This window comes from Pungitius pungitius, chromosome 7, assembly GCF_949316345.1.
Source record: "Pungitius pungitius chromosome 7, fPunPun2.1, whole genome shotgun sequence".
Lineage (NCBI taxonomy): Eukaryota > Metazoa > Chordata > Actinopteri > Perciformes > Gasterosteidae > Pungitius > Pungitius pungitius.
In genome coordinates, this window is record NC_084906.1 from 17,794,684 (window position 1) to 17,819,038 (window position 24,355).

At 47.5% G+C, this 24,355-nt stretch overlaps 3 protein-coding genes across 7 annotated transcripts in view; all 3 read right to left on the reverse strand.

The window, feature by feature from the left end:
* Positions 1-15,810, reverse strand: part of cpamd8 (C3 and PZP like alpha-2-macroglobulin domain containing 8) — a 32,020-nt gene extending 16,210 nt beyond the window's left edge. Inside the window, exons 1-27 of one of the 2 annotated variants that reach the window (XM_037470204.2) lie at positions 15,070-15,809; positions 13,049-13,200; positions 12,633-12,655; positions 11,927-12,092; positions 11,555-11,607; positions 11,073-11,090; positions 10,475-10,529; positions 10,214-10,327; positions 9,899-9,983; positions 9,643-9,751; positions 9,217-9,444; positions 8,963-9,133; positions 8,746-8,874; positions 8,402-8,600; positions 7,894-8,084; positions 6,721-6,870; positions 6,452-6,613; positions 6,208-6,350; positions 5,603-5,665; positions 4,372-4,603; positions 3,271-3,424; positions 2,035-2,165; positions 1,824-1,875; positions 1,404-1,702; positions 750-818; positions 505-661; positions 175-351 (exon numbers count right to left, since the gene is read on the reverse strand). In XM_037470204.2, the coding sequence (XP_037326101.2) occupies positions 175-351; positions 505-661; positions 750-818; positions 1,404-1,702; positions 1,824-1,875; positions 2,035-2,165; positions 3,271-3,424; positions 4,372-4,603; positions 5,603-5,665; positions 6,208-6,350; positions 6,452-6,613; positions 6,721-6,870; positions 7,894-8,084; positions 8,402-8,600; positions 8,746-8,874; positions 8,963-9,133; positions 9,217-9,444; positions 9,643-9,751; positions 9,899-9,983; positions 10,214-10,327; positions 10,475-10,529; positions 11,073-11,090; positions 11,555-11,607; positions 11,927-12,092; positions 12,633-12,655; positions 13,049-13,200; positions 15,070-15,155 (3,568 nt within the window). In that variant the 5' untranslated portion in view covers positions 15,156-15,809. Of the gene's footprint in view, positions 1-174; positions 352-504; positions 662-749; positions 819-1,403; positions 1,703-1,823; positions 1,876-2,034; positions 2,166-3,270; positions 3,425-4,371; positions 4,604-5,602; positions 5,666-6,207; positions 6,351-6,451; positions 6,614-6,720; positions 6,871-7,893; positions 8,085-8,401; positions 8,601-8,745; positions 8,875-8,962; positions 9,134-9,216; positions 9,445-9,642; positions 9,752-9,898; positions 9,984-10,213; positions 10,328-10,474; positions 10,530-11,072; positions 11,091-11,554; positions 11,608-11,926; positions 12,093-12,632; positions 12,656-13,048; positions 13,201-15,069 lie in introns of both variants that reach the window. The other variant, XM_062563558.1, reaches the window with a different exon arrangement.
* Positions 15,811-16,006: 196 nt separating this feature from the next.
* Positions 16,007-18,862, reverse strand: sac3d1 (SAC3 domain containing 1). Of its 2 annotated transcripts, none has more exons than XM_037470753.2 (4): positions 18,731-18,862; positions 17,766-18,201; positions 17,189-17,471; positions 16,007-16,973 (listed from the first exon to the last, which is right to left on the reverse strand). In XM_037470753.2, exons 1-4 carry the CDS (start codon positions 18,757-18,759, stop codon positions 16,498-16,500), a joined length of 1,224 nt encoding a protein of 407 aa, XP_037326650.2. In that variant the 5' UTR covers positions 18,760-18,862; the 3' UTR covers positions 16,007-16,497. The 2 variants fall into 2 exon arrangements, with proteins under 2 accessions (XP_037326650.2, XP_037326652.2); XM_037470755.2 differs by lacking the exon at positions 18,731-18,862 and adding an exon at positions 18,404-18,722.
* A 391-nt stretch (positions 18,863-19,253) lies between these two features.
* haus8 (HAUS augmin like complex subunit 8) lies at positions 19,254-23,001 on the reverse strand. Of its 3 annotated transcripts, none has more exons than XM_037469561.2 (10): positions 22,889-23,001; positions 22,421-22,482; positions 21,884-21,933; positions 21,681-21,792; positions 21,492-21,602; positions 21,312-21,412; positions 20,957-21,115; positions 20,552-20,693; positions 19,959-20,100; positions 19,254-19,557 (listed from the first exon to the last, which is right to left on the reverse strand). In XM_037469561.2, the coding sequence occupies exons 1-10, from the start codon at positions 22,945-22,947 to the stop codon at positions 19,431-19,433; spliced, it is 1,065 nt and encodes a 354-aa protein (XP_037325458.1). In that variant the 5' UTR covers positions 22,948-23,001; the 3' UTR covers positions 19,254-19,430. The 3 variants fall into 3 exon arrangements, with proteins under 3 accessions (XP_037325458.1, XP_037325456.1, XP_037325457.1); XM_037469559.2 differs by having other exon boundaries at positions 21,312-21,415; XM_037469560.2 differs by having other exon boundaries at positions 19,255-19,557; positions 21,312-21,415; positions 21,492-21,599.
* Positions 23,002-24,355: the final 1,354 nt, after the last annotated feature.

Here is a 24,355-nt window from a genome sequence, read left to right on the forward strand (position 1 = left end):
AAAGTCATATCCAATGTAAGGGCAATCAATAGTGAAGTGTAAAGAGCTTAACTGGTTTGTGTTTCCCAACCACAAACGTATATACAACTTCATGGGATAAGAGGTAAAAAGAGTTATTTATAAAGCCTAGCGAGGAGCTAATCCTTCTCGAACGTGCAGCCTGCGTTCATTTACCTTGCAGCAGGTAGTCAGTTGCTTCGTTCTCAACGGCAGGGCTGAGCTGCCTGGTCTTCTGCAGATACTTGAGCACAAAGACGTTTGGGGCAAAGTGGATCATGTTCTGCTCCCCACATCCAAAGGGCAGGCGCAACAGCTTGTCCAGGTTGTTCAGAGTCGGCCCCATCACGTCCCCTTGAAATCGGGTGCACACACACAAGCGCACACGTGAAACCAGTGCAGGCTTTACTGGTCGGCGCTATAAGGCCTTGGGGATGAAGCCAGGGTGGCGTACGATGGTCGTAGCAGGGAGATGTTTCTGTTAGACCCAATTGAAAAAAGGTTTACCAATCATGAATGCCGTGGCTCTCTCAGATCCAGGCACCATGTTGTGAGGGACCCCCAGGGTGAAGGCCTCGTTGTGATTCTCATCAGAGTCTTCCTTCCTCCAGATTTTAAACTCCCCAACTGATCCCCAGCCGGTTGAGAAGCCAATGTGACGCACCTGGATGGACAATATATACATTTTTAGTTTGTATCTATAAAGATAAAACACTGCAACTAGTATATAAATGAAATGAAAGAGTTGAAACCTGTCCAGAGAATTGGCCTGTCCACTGGAGGATCACTGATTCATTGGATGCATGTACACCATGCCCCACCTAGAGAGAACAATGCAGACACTTCAGGAGCCCAAATAGATTAGAAATAGAAAACATTACATAACAGCCAACCTTTTGAAAGCGACTGCTGCATTTTTTTGGGCTCCCTTCATTATTAGCACTAATAATGTCCTTTTTTCCGAGGCTCACTGATTCACTCACCCCCCGCACACAAACAAAAACATACAAGCGGACCAATGTAGCGCACATTTCCTCTCTGGTACTAGAGTTTAAATGCATAATTAAAGTAAACCACACCATGCGAGGCTGAGCTCCACAGGCCTTTAATGGCTTTACCCTCCCAGGAAGATAAATGAATCCTATCAGAGCTGTGCTTTTAGTGACTGGTTTGAGGTGAGAGTGCCAAGTGAGCACCGGAGCCGCGCGGATCACCCTCCCCCAGGGACAATCGGACCGTTTCGGCGTGACCTCGGGAAAGAAAGCCTGCCAGTAAAAGCGGCGCCAGTACCTCCTGACGCACAGACCCCACGGACCATTTAAATGAAACCAGAGCGGTGGACTTTTCTTTTTTTTCCTGAAGTTGCATCGACGTTCCTCTCCGGGGTTCCTTCGTCTCCTCCTTACCTGGACCACGCCTCCCTTCCAGCTGATCCAGAAGCTGCGGAACTCGTCCCAGGAGAGGACGCCCGGTGTGGCGGCACTGACCAGCGGCTCGCCCATCTTGCCCAAGGAGACCCAAGAGCGCGTGTTTTGCCTCCCGCCGAGTACAATCTCTAGCATCTCCGCGCTGTCGTGGGGGCTGGCGGAGAGGGCGAAGTGGGCGTCGTTGTGGGTCTTCACCGCCACTTGGAACTGGTTCATCTTAGCCGGCTTCTTCACGTACTGGTACTCATACTTGTTGGGGGTGGAAATGTGAATTCTCTCTGAGAATGGAAACATCGAACAAAGTAAATTAGCCGTTCGAAGCAATATACTCAGGGAGATGATTCTATCTACTCGACTATGATCATTAATATGACATCAGGAAAATATATCAGCGCTGACCATTGGGACAGAAGAAGACACTGTAGGTGTATTCTCTGGGAAGGCCTTCTGGCTACGGGGAGAGGGATAGCAAGAGAACGAGAGTCACAGGAAATAAGAAATAAAACAAGGTTTCAACAGATCATCTCAAAGCCATGTGAACTTAACATTGAAATGTATAAAAACCAAGCCTTCTCTATCGAGCGGCGTTGATCCACGTCGGCTCCCTCACCTCCACCTGGACGGTCCTGCGGACGTAGTCCAGGCCGATTGGGGTTCTCCTGTCGTCCGCGTCGCTACTCGCTTTTCCCGCCTGGAGGGCATCTGAACAGCAGCTTGGTTCGCTGTAGGCGATGGCACGAGCTACCGGGGCAGCAGAGAACAGAATCAACTTCCCACATTTCAACGCCCCCCCCCCTTTTCGGGTCGAGCAGAAGCCCTGCGGGCCATCGCCAAATCCGTCGCTAGATTAGAGTCAATGTCTGCAAATCGGCACGAGTTACGCACATGTGACTCCTGGTCAATTATTTTGAACTGGGCCAATTTGGACATTGAGGCTCACCCCATGCAAACAGGATTAGAGATATAGTCAACATCAATACGCGTTTTGTGAGGTCAGGAACCAGCAATGGCCGCATGTGACCATATCTGTAATGTCATTAGCGGACATCGACGTACGTCACACGGGACAAACGCGTCCGTAAGAGGACTCCGAGTTCTCTCGCCTGGGGAGCACATTGGAGATGTGGCCCTGTGCCAGTGGCGTCTCTTTGTGCGTGTGTACTGAGAGGGAAACACAAGGGGCCAGCGGAGACTAGGAGCGGGGCCACGGGGGGCCCGTTGACCGCCAGCGACCCTGCAAGCTCATCAACATGCCACTGAGTGTCACAGCGCGGCTCCGGTTGCTCCCCCACTGCCGGCCTGCTTTGTCCTCTACATGCGTTCTGAAGGTTTGTAACTCCAGGGTGGGTGACCCGGATCACACACACACAGCTCAACACCCCCCCCCCCCCCCCCACACACACACACACACACACACACCTCCACCCCGAGGCCAGCGGAGTTCTCTCTCGAGTCAAAGGAGTTGCCTCTTTGAAAAGGCATCACACTGGGGGGGCACCGACATCCTGGTGAAAGGCGCCTCTTAAGAGTTCAAGTGATGCGATTACAATGAAACAGCACAATGTAATCTGTGTTGTTTGCATTAGCATCAAAACCGTGCCCCGCCTTCTTTTCTGGTAATGCGACTGAGACTGTGGGATATGATAATAGTTGTTTAAAGTAAGTAGTTAAAGTTAAGTAAATATAATGGTGCTTTGTTACCATGTATGTAGTAATGAATTACAAAAACAAATTGTTCAAATCAGGTTTTGTTTTTTTTCTTCAGATTGAAGGATCAAATGAGAGGGGCCGCTGTGCTGATGAAGGCAGATGTATAGAATACACTTTATAAAACTGACTTGGCTACCTGTGATGTTTGCGGAGCCCAGTTCCAAGAAGGACAACACGATGGACGTAGGTGCCGCCTCTCCGGGAGCTACGCACTTCTTCCTGGTGAGGTGGTGCTTTCCAGGGTGGCCAATGAACTTTATGCCTTTCGGAACGGAGACTTTGACATGAACCTGAGAGAGGTGGGGGGGAGGGTGGGGGCGGGGGGGAGGAGAAGAGCGGAGGAGACAAATCGGTACAAATCGACACACAAACGACCTCCTCCGACAGGATACAGTGACATCATCATTTCTGCCCGGCACGCCCCTCCCTCGCATAGCGTGTTCTCCTCAAAGCCCCGAAAGCAAGGGAGAATTTTTTTTTAAATCACATCGGGAATTTTCCATGCCAACTGACTCATGCTTCTCAAGCTCCCCGAAGGATTATGCACCACTCATCGTCCAATTTTCACAGAGGGCTCGGTAATGCAGAGGGATCTCTTAACTGTTCCTCATCCACACGCCACAAGTCGTAAATAACCCAGCAGAAAATATCGGAATCACATGTTGCCCGGGGTGCACATCAAAGGAGGGGCAAACTCTGGTTTGTGTATCCGTCTAAAAAGACATCAGGGCAGCACACGCAAAAGGCTCTTTAACGGGCTCATCTGCAAACGTCATGATGTCATCCGTGCGGCGCGCAGGATGGACCCACAGGGCTGTTCAAAGTGAGCGCCAACGCTTACCATTCTAATAATATCAGTGTTACCTACATGTATTCTTTCAAATTCGTCCATTTGTATTGGTCCATCACATTGCTTTTGGTATCACACCTGTTCTGCCTAAAGCACAAAATCGGAACACTTTCAAGTCTGTGTTTCCAGCACCTTCAAGACGCCCCCGGGCCGAGGAAGGAGCGTGTGGTAGAGTGTTCGGCTTGTAAAGCCCTCAGAGACAACTGTGTAATGCCAGGCCGCATGAAACGACCGACCTGACTCTCCTGCTCTCGTTGGCTCTGCTATCAACAGGACCAAGTTGGTACCGTGTGAACGTGACTGCCGAACCAGTGACCTGCCTCCCGCCCCCCCCCCCCCCCCCCCTCGCCCGCCCCGTCCATACACCGCTCCGTTCCACCATCTCACCTCGGAGCAGGTGGGCAGGTAGTTGTAGACAGTGAGGGGGACTTTGATCTGCTCCCCTCGGATTAAGCTGTAGGGCAAGGTGAAGTCCACAAAGAAGGGCTTGAAGGTACGCAGCTCGGCTTTCTTGGCTAAGCCCAGCCCCTTCTCCTCCGACATGCCGACGGCCTCGGCCACCCAGGTGGTGATCGAATCCGGCGCATCCAATCGCAGCTCGGCCTCGCCGGTCTCGGAGCTGTAAGGGGACACACATGTTGGGACGCGACTTCAATGGCAGGCGGGGAGGGGGAATTAACACCGATTTTTCACCCGGGCATCCTTTCAAGGTCGCCTGGATGAAAAGCCGCAGACTACAAGGACGAGTTTGATACAGCCACGTAGATCCCTTTTATGTTGGCAACACCTGTGTCAACACCAACACCTGCAGCAGACTCTCTGAGGGGGACGGGTGTGAGTGACAGCCGGGCGTTGACCCGACATGTTTTTTGGGATGAAACGGACTGAGCTCATTATTCGCATGGGCATATTTAATGTTGGTGTTGGCGAACCGTCACCGGGCGTAATAAACTTGTGAAAACTCTTAAGTGCGCCCTTCCTTTCGGATCAAAGTTTGCCCAAAATCCCTTTTAATGGACTTTTAAGGGAAATCAGAGCATCGGACTTCACAGGAAATTAGGCAGAACTGGAGTCCCATCCAAAGGAATCAAGCGTATGGAAATCTACGGGCCAGTTCATTTATATTGGCTGAAAATGAATGGAAGGAGCTGTTGAGAAAGTCGCTTCCAAGATCGCCCAATTTAAATGAGGCACATTCACACCCAGAGGGGGGAGGGGCGGGGGGCGGGGGGCGCTGGACGCTGCTGGAGTGATGAAGCATCGGGCTCCTCTCGCACCTTTCCTCCTCTCTCGTTCCCTTCTTCTCAGTCCCACCCTCACTTCCTCTGTCCTACGCCCTAGTCTGTTCCTCGCTTCCTTCTTACCTTTGGTATATGCTAGTCTGCTCTTCCACTTAATGAATCTTCCCTCCTTTTCACCCCTTTAGTTTTTATAGTATGTTTGCTCCTCTCTTCCTCTCTTAACCATCTGTGTTTCTCTGCTCTCCTTAATGCTTTGGATTGTGACTAAATCCCATTTCAAGTTTCGACAATCTGGTGCACCTGATATTTCTAACCCCCGGGGCATGTAACACACACACACACACACACGTGAAATATTTATACAAAGATTTAAATACCTGACGTTGAGGCAGCGCCACACCCAAGTCTCTGGGAAGAATGTGCGTCTGCGCTTCTCTGCTCTGCAACCAAAACACAAGCTGACTTCAATAAACGGTTTCAGCTGCTCACAATGAAACAACAGCGTAATTGGACAATGGATTGTGCTGCATTCCGCACTGACATCCTCTAACACACGTCATGTGTTTAATGTTCATCACTAGAATGATGAGCATTAGTGCATACCTAAAATATGGACAAACCCACAAAACTGATTTATTTTGTCATTTATTTTTTCTTTTCCTTCCGTCATTACTCATTTTTTTTCGTGGGGTTTGCTTTCAGATCAACTGTTTTCAGAAAAATTACACGCCTCAGAAGCCGCGTGTGGTCCAGTCAGAGATCACGGCACATTTTCATCGCTAAACTCGTTTCCTTCCATTTGTCATTAGGGAGTGGAATACACAAAAGAAAGGGGCCTACGTCGAAGGGGCTGTCCCAACAGAGGAACGCAAAGGTCACGGATTTAATCCATTAATTAACCACGAGGCCTTTCAGCCAAAAATATAAGTGATCTTCTTGGGAGCCACGCAGAAGGCCTTGGACTTCTCAGCAGGTCATTTACCTGGGCGGGGGTCGAGAGTGCACGGCGGTCACCAGGGTGGAGGTGTGCGGCTGGAAGGCGGGAACGGCCTCGTCTGTGTACATGCCTCCGCTCTGCCGGTGGTTCAGACTCACCACGTCTGTCATCACAACCAGCCCTGTTTCCTGTGTTAAAACACCCACAAAAACACAATTTTTTCTTCTTTTATTTTCTTTAAACCTGTACCATCACCGTGCGTTCTTTTTGACGAAGTGTGCGTTCTCACGGAGAAAGCGAAGCGCGCGTCCTTGGTGATGTCCCAGTGCCAGGGGAACACGGAGGAGCGACGGCGTCTCTTCGAGGACAGCCCGTGCCACCAGAAGTGTCCGTCTTCTTTGGGGATGCCGAAGGCATCCGAGACGTCAAACTCGGCCAGCTCTTTGAACACCTGCCCGGAGGAAACACACAAACTCATGTGACAAACCTCGCAGGGGATCCAGTCACACGCCGCTTAAGGGCGTAAGGGAGGCGTCGTTTGTAAAACTCGGGACCGACCTTGTCCGGGCTGAGCTGGAAGTCGGGCTTTAACAGATAAAGGCTCTTGTCCACAGTGGCCACACAGACGCAGGAGCCTCTCTCTGCGCGGACGTGCAGGGTCACCGGGTCTCCTGGCATCGACTCATTGGCCGACAGCGAGACGGACACCTGGGAACCCACCAACACACTTACACTATGACATGACCACGGACCAGCAAACATTTATACAAGCGGGTGTTTAAACTACAACATTGTGCATTGAACCTCAACCAAGCAGTGGGGACGCAAAGAACTGTTAATTAAACCTGCTGATCCGTTTTTTTAATTTAATGATTAATTAATCATTGAGTCCAAACTGGGTTGGAAAATCGGACACAAATGCTCACATTTGAAAAGCACAAACCTGCGAACCTCCCATTAATGAATCGACCAAACGATCCAGCACTAGACGGCAGTGTTGCCCGATGGTTCTTGACCAGCCAATGAACATAAATCCTATGGTGTTGAAATGGAAGATGTGGTCGGAAACACGAGGGGCCGAGGGTGGAAAACTACAGGCTTTGAAGGAGGGGAGGGACGACGGCCGTAAACTTTCACACGTCAAAAAAACTGTTATTTTTCAGCAGCCGCAAATTAGCCCCGTTAATCGGTTCCGCTGCCCTCCTTTCACCAATCTGCAACCTGTCATCCTCCGCTGTCACGACCCCGCTCACCTGCCTGCGGCCTGCGTGGCCTCTGTCTCATCATGCCCTGGCAAACCCCCCTCCTCCTCCTCCTCCGACACACACACACACACACGTTGTGTTGTAATGGCATACCAGGGAGCTGTAAATACTTCAGGGAGTTAACTCCACCTAATGCAGGCAGGGACTGGGGAGCTCTCCGAGGCCAACGCAGCTGTTTGTTTAGACGTGAAACTGCTTCCAAATATGTATACTGACTATTCCAGGATTTTATTCATTATTAATAGAGCCTTTTTTTATATTACCTGAGACATATCCAACATCTACGATTGGGCAAGTAACTCTGTTAATATTAGTTTTTTTTGTTGTCCTTGTACGACAGGTTTGAACCATGGCATTTAGACTGTAGTCCCAATTTACTACATCGGGGAATAAACACAAAACAATATCATATATAAAGGGTGATGGATGAATTATGGGCTCTCAAGCCACACGTTTCAATGCAAACCTGGTTCTCAAAATCGGCTCGGATGGGGATCTGCAGGCTGTCCGTTACGCCCTCGCCGTTTTCCCTCACGTAGTAGACCAGCAGGCGGCTGAGGGGTGCCATGCTGTGGCTAACGGTGAAATGCAGATACGACACGCAGCTGTCCATCTCGGCCTGGGAGGAGGAGGAGGAGGAGGAGGAGCCGGCAACATCTGGCATTGTGACAGCAAAGGGCGGGAGGGGGACACAGTCTTCATAAAGTCATTCTGATGTTAAAGACTTCTTTGATCGAGAAGGACGGGGCATCCCATCGCATACTCAATCCAGAGGAACCGACAGCAGAATCACAGGAAACAGACCTTTGTGATGCTAACATTAAGGTTGCTGCTGTTACAATGAAACCACCAAGAAAACCTCTTAAGGCTTTTAAGGCTGAGAGAATTTAACTCTAAGCACATGCGGCTCAAGGGTTTAAAAAAATGTTTTTCCTGTACATAAATCTATCAAAAATCCGGGGTATAAAACTCACCAGAAGCAGAAGGAGGCGGCTGGGTGGCGTGAATGTTCTTGTCAAAGGTGACCGTGGCCCGTTTCCCCCGGTGCGAGGCTGTCAGGTTGGCCGGCTGTTGGCCCGATAGGACGATGTTGCCCCTCGATGCCACCTCGTAGTGCAACGTGAAGTTACATGGACAGGTGGACTTGAGCGCAACTTCTGCGTCCTGGCCGACCTACGCGCGCAGAGGGAGGCGGCTTTTACCGAATGACACTGAGGGTCGTGTGGCGTTTTGTTGATTGTCTCCTAAAGCAGAGCGACCACGTCGACCGTGAAGATCACAATCGCAGGCAATACAAGGGGGAAAAAAAGCAACGGACCTTGAGTGGAGCACTGGGGCTCTGAATCTGGATGTGACACCTGCTGGGAGAGTACCAGCTACTGATCGACAGGTAGCTGGGCAGGTACTGGTCTCCTACTGCCTTGCCGTCAATGGACACCACCTTGGTCTACGCCAAACGAGACACAAACAGTTCTGCTCGGAAATGACCTTCTCCTTCCGCCCGCTTTGCTTGACCTGAGCCTACCGCCACTGACCTCCAGCCAGACGTACTGGGCCGCCGTGGGGATGGAGGGGATCTCGAAGGTGGCCTGGCCGTTCTTGGCGACCAGCTCGCTGGTGTAGACGTTGTCCTTGGGGGTCAGCTCTGCCTTGACGCGCACCCTCACCCCTTCAGCTGGGCTCCCGTCGGGGTAGGTCACCTCAATCTGCAGAGAGAAACATAAAAGTGCAGTTCAAAGCCGACAGACATGAGTTAAAGCCGGCTGGCAGCCTTGTTGGACCCACTCACCTTGCCTTTGTAAGGCAGACCAGGCTTGAACTGTTTGCGCGTGTCCTTTGAGTACTTGATGTCGATGAGCTGCTTGTGGACGGGGGTTGAATCGTCGAAGGTGGCTTGCCTGCTGCCGTCTATGCTGCTCACCGACGCCCAAATGCTCACGGTGCCCCTGAAGTGATCGGCCACATCCAAGGGCATCATGTCTTTCACACACAGGCTGAAGTTTGCGGAGCCTTCGATCTGAGCGGAGAGAGGTCGGGGCGTTGAGTGGAAAGGTCGAATGGTACATGAAAACACTTTCACTGTCCAATGTGTGTATGATAACAATATCGGCTAAATTCAGCCACCAAATTAAACAATTTTGTTTCAATACCAGCTTTCAACCTGCTGTCTCATTCTTAAAAAGATACCTGTGGACCAGGGAGAAAATACACTGACCTCCATGGTTTTAATCACAGGATGGCCCATCTCATGGCGGTAGTAGCCCACTCCATTCACCGTCATATTCACCGTCAACTTCCCTGTCACCGGCTTCCCAAAGGTGTACCTGCGCAACGTTGACACGTCAGAACTCATCACATCTACGAGGCGGCCAAGGTCAGCGAATCCAAAAAACAATCAAGAAGCGTGACGAATGTACTAAAGCGGAGAAACGTTGGCTTTTCTTTGAGATATTCTCATTTACGGGACTTACTTGGCCCTGACAGAAGCTTGCTCGCAGGAGCTCAGATCGCGAATGTAGCGCGGCGGATCAATCACCAACTCAAACTTGGGCATCACTGTGAGAGAGGAAACATGACGGTACTTCAAACGGTTCTCATTGTGGTCGAATAATGTTTCGTACTCTCTTTATCGCGTGTTGTTCATGTTCTAAAGGCTCTTTATTGCTGAAACACTCAATGGACCTTTTACTCAGTTTAATCCTCAAAGACGACAACAACAGGACAATTTATTCTCCACAGAACTATAAACTATTGTGCACAACTCTCTTGTGCTTGCAGGGTCTCACCATATTTCTGCACTTGAAAGGACTTGTTATAGGTGTGGCCCTGCTCCTCCACAAAGATAAACCACTCTCCAAACACCGGCTGGTCAGACAGAGGGAAGCTCATGTTGACGACGCCTGTGGGAAAGAAGAATGTAGTGAACACCACGTCCATATCCCTACACACGCCTTATAAGTTACTTTCATCGCCCTTTTTCTTATGTTTCTATACGTAAATGAAACGCATAATGAAAGTGCAAAGACATTATGGAAGACGTGGCTCACCACAGCAGATGGATGTTAGACTTTTCCACTGGACCATCCGGGATCCTCTGGGATCCTGTCAAATCACAAGTGTTCCGATGACTCTTTTTCACATCGAACTGTTTACGTCATATTATATATTTATGTCAAATATATCCTAAATGTTGAGGTCAGGGTCTTACAGACCTCGAACTGAACCAGACCCAGAGACCTGCCTACTGTCTCCTACCACTGTCAAAACAGTCCAAAAAGAATCCAAGCGCTGGCTGTAAGTAATGCATTGGATTCTCATGAAGGAACAGCTTGCTAGCTGCTCTACAGAAAAAAACTGAGATGACAGACAATAAATGACTATGGCCTGTAAGTGTGAGACAGGGAGACGCGCTGTGTGTGTGTGTGTGGTGAGGGGCGGGGAGGGGGGGGGGTTGTAGGGGAACTGATAGAGAAGAAAAACCAAGAGACGAGCGATTCCTTTCATGTTGTTTATCCCTGTACAGTTCCAAAGAGCACCCTGTTATCTAGGTGAGCTGCCCCGGACTCCTGCTCTGTAATCTCCGACCGGGCTGAGAATTCAAATTGCCACCGTCCCGGCTGGGTGGTCCCGCCGGGCTGCACTCACCAAAACATACGCCTCAATCTGCAGGGAAATGGGAGAGAAGACGGAGAAGAACGAGACATTACGAATAACGCAGCAGCTGTGAAGCACCGAGGGAGGATCCTCGGTGCTTCTCCTCGTCCGGCATTCATCCATCTATGAAAGTGAGTTTTGCCCCCCCCGTACCAGCAGCGGACATCAATAAACAGTCTGGCCGCGCCTTAGATCGCTATATTTGGCTCCTGTAAATAGGCGACTGTACTCTCGGCAGACTCGCGGTGACTCCTCCAATCAGAGAGAAGGAAAGTACGCCTGTGCTAAAATAACACAATCACCTTGCCGAGGTGATGTGGTCAAAAGTGTAATGATTGTATAATGTAAACAAGGATCTGGACAGTAAGTTGTATTTACTACTGATCTGACCCCCTCCATTGTGATTTATTGACCTGGTGTCAAAGAAAGGCCATCTTTGTAGGTTCAACTTGATTTCCTCTATTTTGACTTACCTTGTCATTTACTGGCCTCAGATCCGGGCCGACTGTGAACACGTTGATGAACACTGAAGGCAGAAAGACAAAAACAACATTGTAAAATGCAGCAAGTTAGCACTCTTTTCACGCGCATGGTGAACATTTACTAGAAGTTGTGTTCGGTTCAATGAATCTGTGGACCGTCGCGGACCAAGCGGTGAAATCTCGTTGATAGAATCGACCATTTGAATTAAAGCGATGGATCCAAATGTTGTATCCAGATCACCGTCTTTGTTCACTTCAGCTAGAAGAAACACGGCTGATATTCGCGTCGATTCAATGACGGAACCCCTAAAGAGCCTCGAATGCCCTGCGTGTCTCTGCGGTGATCAGCGCTATGAGGGGAACCTTTGTGTTTGGGTTTGTAGACGGGCTTGTCCGTCTGGATGAACACGGCCGTGCCCTTGCTCTCCACTGTGACGGTGGTGTGGTTGTGGAAGATGTAGCCCCCCTCGGTGAGGTGACGGTTCCCCCACACCTTCAGTTGGGCCTGGCCTCTCAGCCCAGAAGGAACCTGGTTGGCAAACACACACAGACACACACGCACACACACACACAGAGGATGAGGGCCGGATTTACCCAAGAGTAAATGAGGTCAGTAGGGGAAGGGTTGACATTTTTTACTTTAAGCTGCCGGGCGAAAAAATCACCTTGATTCTTGATACCTTTCTATCGATCAAAAGTCACTATATACTTAAACACCAGAATTCAGGAGAATGAAGGGCGGAGGTTACAGGGAGGGGGGAAGAATCGAGTTGTGTATACTAGATTTATCTATTCCAGCCTTCGGGGGCGGCGGACCGTACGTGCAGCTGGCGCGTATTATATATATATATATATTATATTACCTTATTCCCAACGAATGAGCAAAGACAGATGTTGGATTACAAATAACGTTGGGTGTCGATTCGCATGTTGCCCCCGAGGAATGTGCACACAAAGGACGAGAGGACTCCCACTACTGTGCAGCTGTGACGGTGCACGTCGCTGCGGGGGGACTCGGCCCGGGGGGGGGGGGGGGGGGGGGGGGGAATTGAAAAACAGCGAGACTCACCTTCAGCTTGATGGTGCCTTTATCTGGAACAGAGACAACGGGGCATTTAAAAAAAAAACATTTTACTTTTCATGTGCTTGTGTTTCAGCTCTCTCTCTCTGAAATGCGTCTAAACATCTGTATAACTGATATCCGGTAGCCGCGAGTGCTGGAAAATCCAGCTGCAGCCCGTCTCACTGCCACTGCGAGGAAGAGCGAGCGCCATCAATCAGTGGGGCCTGTCAAACAAATTACACGCCGTGTACACAGAGTGGCTGGTGGGATAGGCTGAGCTGATGTCTCCAATCAAAGGTGGGGGGGGGGAGGGGACGTAGCTGGGTCAGGAGCACACAGGGGGAGGGCAAAGGTCAATCGGGGGCCGCACGCGCGCATCATCACCATCTGATCTCCGGAAAACCCGCGGGCTCTGTTCTCACCGAGCGCCGAGACGTGGCCGTGGGCGACCGCCTGTCCCTTCACCGTCAGCTGCGCCTGGACGCGCGTCTCCGCCCTGGCGTTGAAGATGGTCACGCTCACGCTCTCCTCCACGCCCGCCCGGAACACCGAGGGGGCGGCGACCAGGTAGCCCCTGGGGAGAAGAGCAGGAGGAAGAAGAGCGAGGGGATGATGGAGGACAAGTGAACAAAAAAAAACGAGAGGAGGGAGGGAGACAGAACAAAGGGGATCACTGGACCCTCGTACCACTCCTTAGTTTGAGTGAATCTATCCGTGTGTTATTTTGTGAGGTGATCGGGAGGTAAATGAGGAACAGATTCAATTTTTTTTTTTCTCGTCTCGCTTTCGCCCCCGGGGCCGGGATTAATTGCAACGGCTACCGGGCCTCACGGTACCTGTCGGCCAATGAGCTGCCCCCGGCCTGCCTCTCCGTCTGGGTGGTCCGGTCACCTCTGACAGAACCTTGGCGGCTGTTTTGAAAAATAACGACCGAGATTCCACAAAGTCACTCTGACACTTAATTGAGCGGAAGAGCCTGTCACTGAGGTCACAGAGAGCAAAGGTCACTCTTTGATGCTTATCAACAGGGGTAGAAATACAAATTTGGATGAAAGGACTAGGTCATCTGGCGCTGGGAGACTAGATCTTAGCAAAGACACAATAGTAATATTTAAAAAGTGCTTTTTTTCAGCTTCAGGGAGCTGCTGTAAACTACATCACTAGTGTTGACTAGGGGTTATCTTAAGGGCATGAGGAGTATTCTTGACGAAACGAGATCACGTGCATCCAAAAAGTACTCGTGAGAAAAGAACACCTTGTCCTAAATAAATCATGCCACCCTAACGCGGCCCGACTGCGTACCTGACACAACATCGGGCCAAAAATACCTCCCTGACCGAGTCGTTCCAACTCTCACTTCCTTAGGGCAAGCAGGCCCGACTCAGCCGCTGAAAGCTCTACCGAAGATCACACAAATTAGGAATGAGCAGAGCTTTGGGGCCAGCAAAACCAATCGCATGCCTGAGAGAAGGATCAGGTGGTTGGCATTACAGCTGCACCGCAGCCCCAGGCCACTGCAGTCCCTGAGAGGGAGTCATGAGAAAATCCCCCTGGAGAAAAAAAAAAAAAAAAAAACGAGGCTTGGGGAGAAGGAAGATAATTCGAGGAAATTGACTCAACGCGTTTGATCTGCGGCGAGTTTAACCAGCTCGGGGATGAGCGCGGATCAGGTGGTGCAGGCCGGGCTTATTTCAGTCACATGGCTCGCCGTTCTCAACCTCTCACTGTTTTAGTCCCGCTTGTGTCCTGCTCGGTGCCTGGGAAGGACGTGCGCTCTTTTGTAGGCAAATTTTTAAAAAGAGCCAGTTCTGTTTTTTTTTTTTTAAATCTAGTCACATGGTGTGATGCTCTTTGCCTTTTTTGCCCAAATGTCACCCTCAGCTGAGCTGTTCACTTGACAATGTTTTAAGTTCTCCTTTGCAAACCCCACCTGCATTTGTCAGTGTTGCACTCAATCCCTCCCATTCGTTTACAACTATTTGCTAATAACACAACTCTCAAAGTTAGACTTAAGCTCCCGAGCAGCTGACAGCAGCCTCACTGATGACATCCAAAGGGATAAAAGTCCTTTAGAAACTGAATAAAAATGGGCCACTGTCAAATGTGTGAATTTAAATGTTTTGGGAATAGTTTATGTGGGTTTAGGGTTCCCCCAAAAGCTGCATATCTATTCTAGCAATCACAATAAAAACATACAGAGCATGTCACTTTTCCATTAACTGTAGCTCCTGGGTGGTTCGATATTACAATGTTATTATCACAAATCACATAATATATGATCAATATGAACATCTCACATTAGCAGAGTGATTATCCACAACGTTTGCTGCTCAGATTTTAACCAAAACTGCCAAAAAATGTCCAGACTAAATGTCCAGTTTAACACCCCCCCTCCCATTTGATTTAAATTGTTGCCATGGACAGAATGCGTGAGGCTACTTACGGTCTTTCTTGTGCGTGAGCGCGGATCACGGAGCAGAAGAACAAAGTCCACGAAAGACCCAAAGCTGTCAAAGACCACCGCAGCATGTTGACCTCAGGGAACCGACACTCGCTGGACTTCGGGGTCCTCCGATGAGAGGTTAAAATAAATTGAGGAGTCCCCCCCCCCCCCCCTCCTCCCTCTCTCTCTCTCTCTGTCTCTCTCTCTCTTCCCTCGCCTATCTATCCATGGAGGTTGCTTTGCGCGGTGGGTGCGCAGAGCGTTGTCCGGAACCAAGGATCAACTTGTTTTTGTAATCATCCCACTTGGCAGAATCCAGATCCGAGCAAATCTTTTTCTTTTTTTTCTTCTTCTTCTTCCTTTCAGAGCCCGGAGAAGGCGCGCAGTCCTCTCCCATGTGCACTCACCCGCCCCGGTCGCGTTCCCTCATAGTTCAGCATTAAAGATCGGAAGCGTCCTCCCACTTCGGTGAGCAGATATGTCACTTCTGAAAGAAATGTTTGAAATTCAAAAAAATAAAATAAAATCAATGCTTTCCCGCTATTTTTTCTTTCTGCTCCTGCAGCAGCCGGTCAGAAGACGATCGGCAGCGGGCCGCGCTTCATTCCCCTCGATGCCTCCTCCGACTTGTGTGGATGATGACTGAGGCCAGTGTGGAGGAGCACACACACACACACATTACCTGCACGGCCCACACACACACACACACACTTCAGCTGACGACTCACGAGATCTACCAGCTACGAGTCCTGCCCCAAACAACGAGGAAAGAGAACGAACGAACACACACACACACACACTAAGCTCTTAAAGAAAGATTACCAACATTTGAGTGAACTCTTTCTTTATGCTTGTTGGAGTGTTGGGCCCCTCTGCAGAGATCTGCTGCCCTCAAGTGGTGATCGAGTCTCTCCTGATGTTCAAATGAAGGGTCCAAAGCATTGTTTTTCCTTTAGGTAACAATCATTTATTTAAGTGCTTCTGAGGTACTTCTTTGAGAACGAATGAACAATGTTGCACGGCTGTTTTTACAGGTTTTCTGAAATACTTAACAAAAACAATATGGCATTAACATAACACTGAACAGAAACAATATAGAGTAACATGATAAAAGTATTTCACATTTTTAAGGAAGTCAGGCCACCAAGCGTGTGATCAAGATGGAAAAACCGCCAGCACCAAGAGGGAGCTTTTTTTTTTTTTTTTTTTTCCCCCAGAGTTCAGCTTTTCTCAGATGATCAACAAAAGCCCTGAACCTAATGTTGAACGCGTGTCTTAGAAAGCAGCTGCACGGCTCAAATCAAACAAGAGTAGAACGATGAAAACACTGCTGTAGTGTCCACACAACGCTTTAAAACCGCTGATCGCGGGACAGCTGCCAAGGAGACAATTTCCTATACATAACAATCAAGCATCCCTTTACTCTCTTTATTTGTCTCCAGCAAATCCGTGAATGAGGTCCCCAACGCCGAGTTCCCTTTGTTTCTCTGCCACTATGGCGTGATACAGTTTGCAGTGCAGCTTCCCCTGTTCGGGCTCAGTGAACGCGGCCTTCGAGAACACCAGCTGGTCGTCCCGGTTTAGCGCCACTCCGTACGCCGCGCAGAGTCGGGCCGCGGCGGCGCCGTCCAGCGACAGGAGCCGAGCCACGCCGCCGAGGGGGAAGCGGCAGTTTCGGCTGCTGAACCCGTGGCTGTATATCAGCAGCAGATCCCGGCCGCACGTCACCAGGTGGCGGTGCACGGCGCAACTCTGCAGGAAGTTCAACCGCCGGGCCAGCCGCAGCAACCGCACGGGGTTCCGCTCCAGGAAAGCCCGGTTGATGGAAAGAGCGAGGGTGATGGCGGGAGAGCTGCGGAGCCGGTCGGGGAGCTCCATGATGTGCTGCGTGGCACGAGCTGAACCTGGAGGGAGGCGAGGAGAAAAAAAATAATAAAACGAGCAGGATACTACTGATAAAAAAATGCATTAACCAGTGAAAGAGGGTAACATTTGCTGCCAATGACAACACCTTCTGAATGTGCACGACAGAAAAAACCTTTGCATCATATCTCATGGTGGTGCATGCTTGAAGACACATGCAAACACACCAAAGGAAAGGCTTGTATGAAACACAAACCCAAGTTGTACAGCAGACCGAGAGCTTGCATCTCGTCCTGGTTGGCGTGCGGCCCTGCTCCGGTCGCGTAGCAATCCAACAGCCAGCTGAGGTTCTCCTGCAGGTGTGTGTCGTTGATGCGCGGGTCGTACAGCCGCACGGGCTCACCGCAGAGGCGATACGAGGCGTAGATGAGGAAGCGCACCGTCCGCTCCAGAATGGCCACGCAGCTCAAACCGGACACCCTCTGGATGATCATGTCCTGTTTCACGCCACGCAGGCGGTCGAAGGCGAAGCTGTAGGCCTGGGAGACGGGTGACATCGATGGGAGTACGTGTTACAAAGGAGTTTTAAAAGGATTTATTGTGCCACCTTAAACATTGACGAGTTCTTAAGGGCTAGTGACAAATTATATATATTTTCTCTACACAGTACCGGTTGAACGTTTTGAAACCCTTTGACAAAAGGACGCTGCAGGTTGTAAAGCCCTGAGGTAAATACGTGCTTTGGGCCATTCAATGTATAGTTAAGGGAGTTTTCTTTACCGACAACAGTCAAAACTCAGTGGCTGGGGGGATATGGGGGGGAGACGACTTGCCTCGGTCCAAGGACGCAGGTGAGGGGAGGCGACGATGTCGTCAACAAGGTAACACACGGTTTTCAGCAACACGGCGGCGGGACGGAGATCCGCGGGGTGCGTCAAGTCTTTCCCAGCGGCGGGTCTGGAATACTCCTTGACGACGCGCAGGGGGTCCGCCTTGGGCCGCCGGTCTCCCTCCGAGCCCGCCAGCACCTCGAAGCGGTGGAGGCGGCTCTGCAGCTGGCGCTCCCGCAGCTCGCGGGCCGGGCACATGGTCTGACAGGTCCCCCTGGGGACGGCTTCCTTCCCACGCCGCTCGCGTCTCTCATCGGCGTCCCCCTCTATGACCGGTGATTTGGCTGGGCCTCGCCACTGCTCTTCAGTTCTAGGTCTCCATTCTCCTCCTCCTCCTGCTGGTGAAGGTGGTGGTGCATCCCTCCTCTGAGAGAGGGAGCTGCTCGAGGGGAAAGGAGTAGGTTGTTAGCTGAAAATGTACTCTATAGGGAATGTGAAACAGTGAGCATACACAAAGACAGCTGTGTTTAAAGACTCAGCTCTAACTCGAAAGTGACATTTTTATGTTGAATCATAGACTTGCGTGACACAGATTATACTTAAAAGTCGCATTAATCTTACAGTTTACAAACTGAATCTACCTCATTTTATGCCTGTAGCACAACCCACCAATCTTCACAGTTGGGGTTTAAGTGTTCCTCTTTCTCTGCCAATCTTGAAGTAAGATAACTATCTGAAATAGATTTGCTGCTATACTAGTAGACTTCACTGAGATCAGTGTTTATCTTCCTCGCCTGGTAGTAACTTAGCTGCTAAAGCTACTAGCTAGTAGCTGTAATACGCTACGGGGGATTGTACTACAAAGCTCATTTCTAAAGCTAGCTAGGGAGCTAGCTAAGGCAGTTCTCTGTTCGTGTAATTTGTCGTGAAAAGCTTGATATTTTAAAACCTCCTAAACATTTACTCACATGCGACGAGGGGCTCTCCTGCGGTTCATCGGTCATACAAAAGACCGCTCGTCACTTTCCACAATGAGCCAATAGAAAGGTCTCATTGCTGTTTTGACCTGACGTCACATCCGGGATAAGAAGCGACGGCTCCAAGCGGTGTAAAAAAAACACGGCTGTGGTTTAAAGATGAAGGCAGGAAGAGCTTTTGAATTGAATTATAAAACATTTTGCCTGATAGAGCAAACTGTCGTTTAAGACACGATAGGCACAAACTCGATAAAAGACAGTCATATTACTGAACTTTAAAGTGCATCTTAATCAAATCTCTAAATGAATGTGTGATAGCTTTCCGTTATCAAGCAAACATCTAACATAGATTTAAAAGTGTCCGTGCCCGGTAACGTTTCTCAGAAATGTATTTGGAATACCGTTCACTAGCGTGTTATTGCTTCTGTTAAACATGTAGACTTTTCAATTCATTTAGTCATAATTTTTGTCTTTATTACCCTTTTTATCAATAAGTATTCAAAAGTAAATTATTATTTATTACGAGTAACTATTTAGCATGACAACATATAATAAATCTGTACAAAATTCGGACAGGATTCATTAAAAAAAAAACACAATACAACAAAAGTTACAAATGCCTGTACTAATTTATTGGTTTAAAGAGTATCCAAAGTGCATATAGCGTGAATTTCACAGTGTGTGGTATCTTTCATTGTTTGGGACAAAAGAGCTGGTGTGTCCTTGTAGCTCCAAGCTGTTCTTCCTCGGTGGCCTGCTGGACATGGACTGTATGTCGGGAGACCAACGATGACAATTCCAGCAGCTCTGAACATGCACTAAGAAGACCAAAAAACAATTACGTTTTAGTACAAGCACAACCTTGTCAGGATGTATTTTTGTAGGTAAGTAACCATTTTGTTTGTAGGCTTGTCCTCGACAAATTTACATCTCAAGACTACCAACACTGTAACACAATGATTCCATCAGCGGATTAGAATGACACAATAATTTGAATTTGTGTTGCATCTATGAGAGAAATGCTCTTAAGTTCCTTGAACCTAAGTCATGCACTATGGTGAAGCATTTCAAATGAATAATACACAAAAGTAATCTACGTCGACTAAGCGGCAGCCTTACGTTTTCAACAATATAAATACAAAATAAATATAGCAAATAACAGATCATGTATTAACGGCATCCACAAGATCCAAAAGACATTGGCTGCATATGTGCCCACCCAGAAAGCTGCTGGCTTATGGTCTTTGATGTCGTTTTCATGTCCCTAAGGGACGCCAGAGAAGTACTGTCGTCCTTAAGATCTCCATCCGTGCACTGCAACAGCAGCATTTCGCTCTCCTTCAGGCAAGTCTCGGCTTTATCTGAAATGATACAAGTGGATGTAATGCTTCAATTCATTTAATAATATCCTCTTTTTTTGTTTTTTTATAATTGATCTTGTTCTCGCACTGCAATCCTGCAAATGTTTTCACTCTGACCAATAAGTGATTACTTCATTTTATTTAATTAAAGATTCTTTTTTTTGTTTTGCAAGTGGGGATCTCCTAGGTTCGAAGTAGACGGAATACTGCTGAGTCGGGCAATATCAGATCGTTCCGTGCATCAATTAAAACTCACCAATCAAAAAAAGAAAACATTTTGAATTTAGTTTTTCAGGTTGTTATTTCATGTTGCCAGGAAAAATCTTATCAAAACATACAAGCAGATTAGCTGAATTTTTGAGTGTTGAACTAACTCAGATATGGTTAACTGTTGTTTTTGCGCACCTTTGACTTGGAAAAAAAGATTTTGAAACAAAGTAAAATCAGTAACCTAGGAATTCCTTTCTGTCCCCATCAATGTAGAAATTCTGGACAGGCAGCTCATGTCGTGTGGTGTCAACGGCTGTGGCGAAAGACTTGTAATCCTTTGTGAATTGTTTGGCAGTTTCCACCACGGGAGTCAGTGCGGCGATCTGATGGGAAATTTCAATATTAGTAAGATGGACTCAAAGCATGTTACACAGCGCGCACAACCTTTTCTTTACATTACAACATTCAGAAATAAACATTTATGCCAACTGTTCACCATCTTATTTGATCGTACCTCATTATAATTTAGCTCAAATGAGTATTCAAGATTAGCAAAGTGTCTCCAATGATTAATGTCTCAATTTGTGTTGTGACACTCCACCATAAAGATGGACATTTTAAATATATGTAAAAATAAAAACATTACCTGTAAATCCAGCAGCTCATTCAATTGCCTGTCCTGCTCCATGAGCAGGTACTGGCGTTTCTTTTCCTGGACCTCATTATGCAGCGCCTCTTCTTCCTCCATCACCTGCATGAGCTTGGCCTCTGCCTCAGCTTTTGCCTTTGTAGTATTGCTCTCCATCTACATCAAAGTTATAGAGCCAGATCAGTCACATCATGGGGCTCTGACTGTTTATTCCCCACAGAACAAGCCAGAAAAAAAACTATTAAGATTATTTATTATCGACTGATTTGACAAAACAGATGCATTAAAAGCAGTTTTCAGCATTTCAGACCCATGATGATACATGTATATATATATATGAAAACTCACTGACCTTAGCTGTGATGTAGGCCAGTAGGAACGTTTGCATCTCAATGTCCCTCTTATTAATCTCTGGATTCTTTTCGAGCTCAACTGTATTTTCAACAATTGTTTCTTCTTAAAGAGAAAAGAACCCTGTTAAATGACACATTTTAAATCATTTCTAGAATGTTAAGAATTTAAACCACTTTACCTTTAATGCCCGAAATATCAAAACTTGGTGGAAAGTCCTGTCCATCTGCAAAAGTGGACTGCATAATACTTTTTCCAAGCAATGAAAGCTCATTTCCCCGTGACATCACTGCTGAGAGGAAAACAACATTTGTAAAGAATGCACTGCCGGTTTTGGACGTGGACGGTTACCAGTCTTTGCACTACTTACACTTTCCTGGAGCCTGGTGGGCCATTGAGCGTCGTGGTGGAGTGCCCACCCTCGGTTTTGGTGAGGAAGGTCGCGGCGGAGCAGCAATAGACTCGTTGGTCAGTGAGTTACTCTGGAAATGTTTAAAGGGGTGCAGTGAGAATTACACTCATAACTGAGTATTGGCAGGTTACAATGAGTATGAACAAATAAAATAGTATCACCTTTGAAAGCGATGTCTGCCCGTATCGAGATTTGACGATAGTTCCACCTGCTAAACGTTGATGAAAAGACATAAATTAAAAACATACATTTCTGAAAGTTAAACGACTTTAACATATCTGTAAATATCTCATTTTATGGATCAGATATTAGCTACAAAAGGAAAAACCCCTGGAGTTGAAGAATACCATCGTGCTTGAGAAAAGCTAGTTAAAATTAGCACTTTAACAAGACCGTTTGTTCTCATTGTTGAATGAGTAAAAAGCAGATCATAATATATTTTTAGAAAGATATTGAGTATACACAACTAAATGGCAACACTATTCTACTGAGACAAAGTCTCATCCATCGGATATTATAATTCACGCTGATTTAAATGGTATCTGTAAAGGATCCTGAAGGATTGAAGGAAGACACTGTCAGAGGACTGTACTGGAATGGGTTGGCATAAGGTAAAGTAAGGTTATATGTCTGGGACAGCTATGCACTCAAACTAATAATTAACGTTAGAATTGACGTAGTTAACATATAACACTTACATTTAACACTTTTCTTGCCAGTTCCGGTGTTGGGCTTACCAGCACTGCTCCCGCTACTCGAGCTGAAAACAAAGCACAAAGGAGTCTAATAAAAAAAAAAAAATCTACAAATTACCAAAATAAAATACGGCTGTGTTTAGAGAACGAGCTAAACCGAAAGCTTTGCTAACAAGTTAGCTTACACCGGCTTTTATCACAAGAACATAAAAGCTGGTGACGTTACATGCATTTGCTTTTTCCAGCCTGCTGGTTAGTTGTATGTCTGGTGCAGCAGTGTGAATGGTGATGTTTTTAGCCAAATTATACAACATAACAACAACGGTATAACGCAAAATGACTCGTTGGCCTGACTGACGCTAGTTTCTAACGTTACGTTCGTTGCTTCCTTCTCAAACTGGCCACAAATTGGCAAATTAAACGACACTCGGTGAAAAGAAAAGTAAGTAGTTATACGAGGACTAACGCTACCTCTTAGCTTCGGTACTTTTAAAAGTACTTGGCATTGTTGATGTTCTTCTAGACGCCATAATGGTTTGAAGCAAACCGCCAGTGCACCGGTTTACCAGACCGGTAGAAACAAGAGGCGATATATTCGTTCCACCCTTCTTTGTTCATTTTGCGGCGTATTGAAAGCAACGTTGAAAAACGTATGCAACACATCTGTTTTAGTAACTGTACTACTGTAGTACAAGTTTCCGCTTAAACACACAAAAAACATGAGCAAACACATTATTTCAAAACGAATACTCTCTTGCTAAATGATACTTTTGTAGCCCAACCTTTTCCCCCCTTTTCCCAAACGCCGTCTGCACTGTTGTGACAAAGTATAAAACACGTTTTTTTTTCATTTTCATATTCATTTCACAAAAGTGAAAAGGGGATCAAAATACATTTGTTTATACTCAAGTATCATATGATTGATTATTGAGTGTGACATTTCAATGACCGTATTTAGCACAGAACTAACACTTGGCATGTTGAATCATTTGTTTTATTAACCTAATGTGGTTAGCTGCTAAATGTATTCCAAATCAGCCTATATAGTGGTTTAAATAATTCAAACCGCATACTAGTTCTCTCTTTCTTCCCCTCTCTCCATCTCTCCCGGTCATGAAGACTGATGTTTCTATTAGAGCTAAAGTGGTAACCATCAAAAATTATCAAATGAAGATGAATTTAGTTTGATGTTGGAATCTCCTTCTAACTTTGGGGAGATGATCTTATCCCTCATTCTACATTTTAAATACAACTCTTAACTATATGGTCATATGGTTACAACCAGTTCTGCATTGGCTGTTATTTAGTAAAGATTTTAGCCTCACCGGTCCTCGCTTCTTCTTCTTTCCATCACCATATGTTTGCACCAGTCAAAAATATATGCTGGCGAAAGAATCCAATAAAAAGCTACAATTGTTCTAGCAACCACTAGATGGGTGTAAGGGGCTACAATCCTCTCAAGTTACACCCTCAGTCCGTACAGACTCCACTAAAGAGTATGTCTCCATGCTAAGTGCTGTCTGCCCAACCAGTTCTCTAAACCTGGAGTTTACTTGTTGGTTGTGTGCACACGTCTTAAAGAACATAATGGGTTCTGATCCCACCTGTCTGAGCTGGTCTCGGACAAAGGGAAGGACAATGTGCGGAGGGCGGGTGTGGGACCGGCTGGTAAACACTGACCAGCGACCTCCTCTCTAACTCACATGGATGGATAACCCAGTGGGGGAGTGGTGGGGGGGGGGGGGGGGGGGGGCACAATGCTGCTGGCTTTTAAGAAAGGGCTTCAAAATGTAGGCAATGTGTTTGACCTGGATTTCAATACAGTGTGCATGCTGGACGACATCCAGCTGGTTTTATTCTGACCTTTCGGCGTTAATAAATTCTCACGATGAAGGTTGAACATTTGGGCTTGGCACTAAAACAAATACCTCACAAACA

Coding starts and splice junctions, on each gene's coding strand:
- sac3d1 (XM_037470753.2), bottom strand. CDS start 18,759: ATGAACCGCAGGAGAGCCCCTCGTCGCAT. Junction 18,202..18,730: donor AGGAGAGCCCCTCGTCGCAT/GTGAGTAAATGT, acceptor CCCCTCGAGCAG/CTCCCTCTCTCAGAGGAGGG. Junction 17,472..17,765: donor ACCTGCGTCCTTGGACCGAG/GCAAGTCGTCTC, acceptor CCCGTCTCCCAG/GCCTACAGCTTCGCCTTCGA.
- haus8 (XM_037469559.2), bottom strand. CDS start 22,947: ATGGCGTCTAGAAGAACATCAACAATGCCAAGTACTTTTAAAAGTACC. Junction 21,416..21,491: donor TGATATTTCGGGCATTAAAG/GTAAAGTGGTTT, acceptor TTTCTCTTTAAG/AAGAAACAATTGTTGAAAAT. Junction 21,116..21,311: donor TGGCCTACATCACAGCTAAG/GTCAGTGAGTTT, acceptor ACTTTGATGTAG/ATGGAGAGCAATACTACAAA.